Source organism: Anoplopoma fimbria, chromosome 7, assembly GCF_027596085.1.
Source record: "Anoplopoma fimbria isolate UVic2021 breed Golden Eagle Sablefish chromosome 7, Afim_UVic_2022, whole genome shotgun sequence".
NCBI classification, from domain to species: Eukaryota; Metazoa; Chordata; class Actinopteri; order Perciformes; family Anoplopomatidae; genus Anoplopoma; species Anoplopoma fimbria.
In genome coordinates this window covers 15,272,723-15,280,408 of record NC_072455.1, presented here as the reverse complement: position 1 = coordinate 15,280,408, position 7,686 = coordinate 15,272,723, and the positions used below count along the sequence as shown (strand labels likewise).

The 7,686-nt window shown below is 42.1% G+C and overlaps 1 protein-coding gene across 9 annotated transcripts in view; it reads right to left on the bottom strand.

Annotated features, from left to right (window-relative positions):
* Positions 1 to 1,560: 1,560 nt before the first annotated feature.
* Positions 1,561 to 7,686, bottom strand: part of mark2b (MAP/microtubule affinity-regulating kinase 2b) — a 48,839-nt gene continuing 42,713 nt past the window's right edge. For 5 of the 9 annotated variants that reach the window (XM_054601822.1, XM_054601815.1, XM_054601823.1 and 2 more), the window contains 3 exons: positions 6,047 to 6,085; positions 5,185 to 5,294; positions 1,561 to 4,444 (listed from right to left, as the gene is read on the bottom strand). In XM_054601822.1, coding sequence (XP_054457797.1) covers positions 4,095 to 4,444; positions 5,185 to 5,294; positions 6,047 to 6,085 — 499 coding nt within the window. In that variant the 3' untranslated portion in view covers positions 1,561 to 4,094. The remainder of the gene's footprint in view (positions 4,445 to 5,184; positions 5,295 to 6,046; positions 6,086 to 7,686) is intronic. The other 4 variants (XM_054601818.1, XM_054601820.1, XM_054601824.1 and 1 more) reach the window with 2 other exon arrangements.

Here is a 7,686-nt window from a genome sequence, read left to right as displayed (position 1 = left end):
AGTATTACCAAAACACCATCTATTGACCCTGTTCAGACCCCTGCAGCTCCCACATTCCTCAGCAGGTGTGAGGACACCAGCTCTGCGTTGGGCTTTACCGGTGTACCAACGGGCCCAAAGCAGTCATCTAAAGACAAGTACAAGTTCTACTGCTCAGAGTCTGGTTGCACCGTCAACACTGACAAAGGTTCTGCAGGTGAACCCACATCAAAGGCCCTGTCGGCCATGTCTGCAGTGTTTTTACACAACTAAATGGGCAACTGCCATTGGCCCCTAGGGGTCCCAAAACATCACAATTTGGGTGTAGTGGATTTTCATGACTTAAGTAAAATAAAGGCAGATCCTGTGTTATGAGGGACGCTGTGGTAAAATCTAGTTAAAAACCTTTTTAACTTTAGTTTACATTGTACCTTTATTATGCCTTTAAAAAAAAATAAAGGTAACTGGGTACATGCATAAGGCAAACGCAACGGTCGGCAGGGTGGGAGGGGTTTTAGTCCTCAAGACATTCAAAAGTAAAATATAAAATTAAGAGTGTATGTTTCTGTTCTGAAGCAGGCAGATGACTGTCAGAACTTTGTCATGTGACCCCTCTACTAGGTGAATTCAGCCATGGCGGTTCAGTATGATTACCATCACATTGCCTCTATGCTGAATAACTAAATCATCCTTCACATGAACTGCTGTCACATACTTGACATTACAAGTCTGAAAATTTAACAAAGCAAATATACTTACATGTATACACGTCACAAACCTTTGATCCTCAGGAATACTTCTTGCACACCTGAAAGTGACCCAGTTGTAAATATCACACAGACTTGCACACCTGCACAGGAAACAGTTTAACAGTTTATGCCCCCTTCTGTTAATGTGGAGTATCACCACTTGTGTCCCACATATGCCATGGATTTAAACTAGCAGCTTGTTTTCGTCTTTGTTTTCAGACAGAATCTGAAACCCAACTGTCCTTTATAAACCCTCTGGGCTCCTGGTAAAAACAGTACTGAATGCTGGTTCAAATAGTTAAAGCAGCAATTCCACTTTATTCTAGAGGCTGTTTTGCGGTTGCTTAAGATGTTTTTTTTCTTATTTGTCTTTACATGATTAGAGCTGTATTACACTTAAGAGGAGAATGATATTCAAAACTAAATATATTACAGTATATTTCTTCACATGCTGAGCCCATGTAAAACCCTGTTTTGGGGCAGAAAGGAGGTGTAAACTGGGAAAGAAACTGCAGTCCACTGCCAATGACCCTGCTGAAGTGCCAATAAACACTGGTAATCTTCAGGACTGCTTTCAATATCAAATTTAAAGCAAACATGGATAAATCAGTGCTTGATGGGCTCGATAAAATGGAATTATGAACATGCGATAGAGAGCTTCAGTGGTGAGACTTTGTGAACTACATTCCTGGAGGAGCATGGATCTCACTTTTCTCATTATGGATTTCAGAGGCGGATTATCATTATATCATTGTTTTTATTACTATCATTGTAATTTTTCATCATTTTGTCTTTGCACAAAAAAAACAAACAAATAATACATTTTGCAGGAGTTGATCACCCCTCCCAACCCCAAACCCACCACTACAGTTACAGTTTGCTCAAAACACTTTTTAAATCAATGTAAATTACAGCAATGTAAAACGAAATAATGTAAATAAAATCAACCCTGAAAGAGATAATATAACAGCAACAGCCAGAATAATAATTAGAATCCAATACCCAGCACCTTAATACATGATCAACTTTTAAAGAAAAATCTGAAGTATTAAAAACTGAAAGAAAAATAATAAAACGACAGTGTGTCATTGTGAAAGAAAGAAAGAAAAAAAAAAAATTGTTAGGTACGACCAGCTGACGGGACCCAGCTTTATCCCAATTGCTCCCTTTCTCTAACCCCTGTGTGTGTGTATGTGTGTGTGTGTGCGTGTGTTTTTTTTTTCTGCTTCGACAAACTGGAGCATCAACGCAAAGTGAGGGAAAGGAAATGACGTCTTCTGGTTTTGTGGTTTCGAACAAGAACATGTGCTCTGATACGAGAACGTTTTGGCAAAGAAGTCCTTCCTGCTTTCTCTTTCTGCTTCAAGCCGTTCTGAACCGACAAGGCCTTTGAAAGAAAAGACGTGAAAAAAAAAAAAAAAATGGCCAAAAAGTTGAACGAGCAGTAGCCGTCACCACCACCATCATCCTTAAATACACCGATAACTGCTGTCTGCACTGGGGGGGTTGATTAATCCGATACACTATGAGTTGTGTGTTAAATGTGTGTGTTAAAGGTGCACTACACCGAAAAAGGCAGCAATGATATGATCCGACATGAACCATCACACCCCATCTACCCCCCCCAACCCCGAAAAAATCCAAATCTGTACAAACCCCAAATTTTCAACGACACAAAAAATATATTATCAAATCAAAAGTAGAAGAAGAAAATAATTCACCATTCGTCGTTGATTCTTTTTTTTTGTTTTTCTTTTTTTTTTCCTCCAGTGATCTTTTATAATACACTCACACACACACACACACACACACTGTTTGTTACTCACTCCAAAGACACTTATTTTTGTGTGTTTGCTCTTTGGGAACACGTGTAGCAGAGAGCGGATATGTGTGTATGTTGGGGGGGAGAGAAACAGGGACAAGAAATGCGTCGGTTCAGGGTTGACATTCTGGATATGAAGGCGTGATGCCAACCGATGTGATACCAACATTTAACAAAAACAATACAAATAAATCATTCAAGCATTTATGTGCTGACAACAAAAAAAACAAACCCCAAATTTAATTCTACAATGAAAGGCAACATAAAATCCATCGACAACCCCGTCCACGAGCTGTCCTTCCCTCCCCAGTTTCCCATATGCCCCTCTTTTCCAGTGCACAACTCTTTTTAAAAGCCATAAAAGTAGAAACTAAAAAAAAAAAAAAAAAAAAAAAAAAAAAAAAAAAAAAAAGTATGGACTTGACTTGAAGACAGGTTGAATGAAGCCCGTACAATCGATGACGTCATCAAGTCTGACTGGACTCCTCAGACTTGATGGCATGAGAGGAGAGGAAGAAAAAAGGGAGTGAAGAGGCGTACAAGATGGATGTGTTTGTGCTGAGTTCAGTTTGAAATTAGATGGAGAGAGGGTGGTGAAGAGTGAGTGGTTGTGGGGGGAGGAGGGAGGTGAAGGATTTTTTAAAAGTTCATTTTTGTGCAGGAGGGGAGGAGGTTTGGGTGGGCAGGTGGAGTGGAGAGGGTCCTTTAACCAACAGCAGCAGTCAAAAATCCATCTGCATCCAAAGTCTATCTGTAGGATTATGTGTGCGTGTGTGTGTGTGTGTGTGTGTGTGAGAGAGGGAGAGAGAGACAGTGGACTTCAGCAACCAAAGTCCTGGCTCAGTTGGAGTCCATTCAGTTTTGGAGGAGGATCAGAACAAATTCAATGAAAACTCCTTTGAGTTTCCAGCAAAATAAGGCTCCGAACTTTCTGTCAATCATTGCCACTTGTTAGAGATTCAGATATTTTTTTTCCCCCAGCAATTTTCTCCACCCTATTTGTCCTCCATCCATCCCCCATTTTGACCCGGGGCTCCCCCCTATCCAAATAAAGACCTGGCAGCAGAGAAAAACTGAATAAATAGCAGGAAGAAGTGACAGGAGTGGTCAGAGTGATCAAAGTGTGACTACTTAAAAAACAGAGAGAGCAGATCGGACATGCAGAAGAGTGGAACGTCTAAGTAGAACGTGACAAAAAAAATAAAATACCCAGCAGGGAAGAGAGAAGACCTCGGTCTATAAGTACTTCACAACTCAGAGGAAATCCACTCAGAGTTTCTAATGGCAGGGCCTCGTGAACTTAAGGAACAAAACTCCTAGAAAAGGAACGATTTCTAGTCTCAGAGAACCAAATAGCCCTACTTCAGACCTTTGTCCAGATAACAATCGAGTTATTTTTAAAGTGATCCCACCCGTTAGCTTACCTCCTGACCTCCACACTGACCCCACCTCGCTTACAGCATCCTCTTCATCCTCACTATCACCTCCTTCACCCTCCCTTCCTCCACGCTTTAATCTCATCTCTCCTCGCTGCTCCTCAGCACTCACAGTTTGAGCTCATTGGCAATCTTTGAGGCAATGTTCTTGAAGGCGATGGACGTGCCCGAGATCCGCTTGAAGCGCACGCCGTTGAGGGAGAGCCGCGGCAGCTTGCACACCTCCATCTCCCACTGGACGAAGTCGTCGCGCGCCGGGTTGCCCGACACGCACAGCAGCATGTAGCGCTCGCGCAGCTCGTACTCGCAGCTGTTGGAGTCGAGGACCTTGCGGATCTCGCGCATCATCTCCATGGGCTCCATGGACGACGTGGTCTTCATGGACCAGGTGAAGCGGAGCGAGCGCGGCTTGGCCGATTCCTTTTGGCTGCCGATGGCCGGAGGGGTGCCGGTGCCGCCTGAAGGGGGGAGGAGGAGAGGAGGGAGAGGTGAGAGGGTAAAAGATGAGAGAAAATAAAGAGACAGGTGGGAGGAGGAAGTGATAAAAGTGACAAATGACAAGTGATGAGAAAAGACAGGGACATCACAGAGTGGGAAAAAAAGAGGCAAAGTGAACAGATGTGATGGGAAAAGAGTTATGAGAGGATGTGACAAAAGGGGATAATAAAATGAAGTGAGGAGGACAAAGAGAAAAAAAAGAGTGACCAGAGTGGAGAAACCAGCACAGAATGAAAAATGAGTCAGAATGACTGCAATATTCTCTGACATAAAATAGCCCTGATAATAATAGATTACCATAACCTGAAGGATGAAGTATAACTGAATCAGTGTATGAAACCTTGAAAACACAAGTTTTCAGGACATTTGATGCTGACAGAAAAACAACAACTAGTTACTGATGAAGAGGTTGTGGAAAGATGGAAGATCCTATCTGCTAAAACTGCAACTAATGAGCATTTACACTGCAGATGCATCTCTCAGTCCTTTAGTCACTTAGTGTTGCACTTCCATAAAGTTGGAGAACTCTTCAGATGCGTTGTAAAGACCCTCCTCTTGTTTTGCATAAATAAACCAATGCAGCAACATGAAGAAGAAGTTTCTTGTGAGGTGTAAAACTGGGTAAACTTGTTCTCCTAAATTGAGATGGAGAGGACATACTTACTGAAAGAGCGTTGTCAAAACATAAAAATACACATACCAGTGTTCACAGATCCTGGTGAGGAGTTGTTCTCATCATTGTTGGAAGAAGAGGAGAGAACGCCTCCTGACGTCTTCTCTGACTTGTCCACTGTACTGCTCAGCATAGACCTGGGGTGAGGGATGGGAGGGTGGAAGAGAAGGAAGGGGTGGCCAAAGGGTAGGAGGAGAAAAGGCAAGGGGAAGGAGAAGAGAGGCAGGGGAGAGACAGGGTGAGGGAGAGAATGAGGAAGCAATAAGCAGAGAGAGAGAGAAAAAAAAAAAAAGTGTGAGAATTGAGAAAATATTTAAAAAGTAGAGACAAAAAAAGGAGGGGAGGAGGGAGGGATGATTGAGAGGGAGAGGGAGATGATGAGGTCGTGAAAATGAATGGAGACAAAAAGCAAAAAAAAAAATCTTTAAGTACCCCTGTGTGTGTTTGTGTGTGCAGATCTCTCCGATGCTGTGTAGATTAACATCTGTGTGTGTGTGTGTGTGTGTGTGTGTGTGTGTGTGTGTGTGTGTGTGTGTGTGTGTGTGTGACACACAGTGAATTTAAAGTCTGCTTGCACACAAACACACATTTGGGTACTTCAAGTCCGATTAACCCCTCGCACGCACATGCAGGTCAACCTCCACACCGGCACTCTCACTCTCTGGGATGCTACCATTCACCGCTGATCTCCCATCCCCTGATTGGTTAAGCCGTTATCACCATCACCATCCAATTACGTCCCAGCTCCGCCCCACCACAACCCTCTCCCAGCCATTCACAACAAGCTCAGAGATCATCTACTGATTTGCTCCAGTCTACTGATCGGCAGGCGGTTTTGGTAGAGTCTGGGGGTTTGTAGGGGTTTTTTCGGGGCTGCTCTTTATCTCACCTGCTCCCCTCATCCCGACCCTCTCCCTCATACGGACTCCTCGAGAAAAATCAACACAAGTTTAGTCTTTTTGAGGGCTAAAAGCCAACAACTGGACTCTTACACAGATAGAAAAAAATCAGCCGGCTGAACACAGTCGCGCTGCTCGCCATGCCTGCCTGAATGTTCCAATCCAACCACATCCACCATCGAAGCCAAATATCTCATTTGGCCTCCAACTTTTCAAATTTAAAGTTGCAGAGCCACCTGATGACTCCGCAGCCCACAATACGGATCCCAATGCCAGTCCACTCTGAGTAAGCTCTGTATGACAGCTCCTCTATGAGGAGACGTCACAAGTGTTCAATGGGTTGAAAGGATGAGTCAATAAAAGGATTGAGTTGCAAAAAGCCATTCTTAAATTAATTAATCAACGTTTGTATGTCAAGTCTTTCTTAGTTACCACTAGTTGCAATGTTCTGAACATAAATGTCACTTGTGTTATACTTAGGCTAAGATGCAATTTACAAAAAGCTTGTGTAACCAGCTGTGGTCTGGATCAAATCAGAATTAAAGTATTTCCATACAGGAACAGAATGGAATGGCTTGCAATAGATTAGATTGCAACAAAATCCCAAAAAGATGTTGGGAATACAATGTAATATGGAATGATTTGGAACAGAATGGAATGGCTTGGAATGGAATGGGTTCATACAAAATGGAATGTTGGAAACAAACATTAAATGGAACCACTTGGATCCGGATGGAATGGTTTGGAACAGAGCGGTCGGCACAGTGAGGGCGAGTTGTGCGGCTAAAGGAGGTTAGGCTCTTAATTGACCCCAGCACTGCATTTAAACCTCTATTAGTAACATTGGACCTACACACAGGCTGTTTAAAAATCCTATATAACACATGTGGAACATACACACACACACACACACACACACATATTCTCTCTCATACAGCAGACAAGACAGAAAACATACGAAACAAACTGAACGGAGAAAAGCAAACAACAAAGACACACAGAGACAGAAAACATCTAAACACATGCAGACGATGGAAGGAAAGTGACACATACATGACAAATTCAACAGTTTATGGTCTTAATATTCATTCTGTAGTGGGAAAGACATTATTTCTGTTTTGCCCCATTAAAAAATAACCAAAACATCATGAAAAATAACTTCTGAAACAGAAAGATGGTTAAAAATATAGTACATGGAAAATGACAAGTCGGAGATGTGGAAAACAGTTACACAAGGATTTCTTAAATAATAGAGGTAAATTGGTGAACCATGTAAAATAAGAAATTTGTGCCATTTTGCACGCTCTGTATGATTTAGCTAAATATGAGGGGATGCAAAATGGCTTCCAAAGGAGTGGTACTATGGCGTTGAGGGACAACAAAGGGCTTATAAGATGATTACTTTGGATACTTTCACTGTCTACTACATAGACTGCAGTGTAAATACAGCTATTCATATGCTCATAAACATAACATATTTGTCCCAAATTTATACATTTAGATTTATTAGGCAGATTCATTTTTTCTCCTCTCTTATTTCAAATTTAATAACTTGTGAGAAAACCAAAGATTTAGCTTCAGTGTTACAGCTTCTAACCACCAGGTGGAGCAATGGTCCGGATTACAAGGA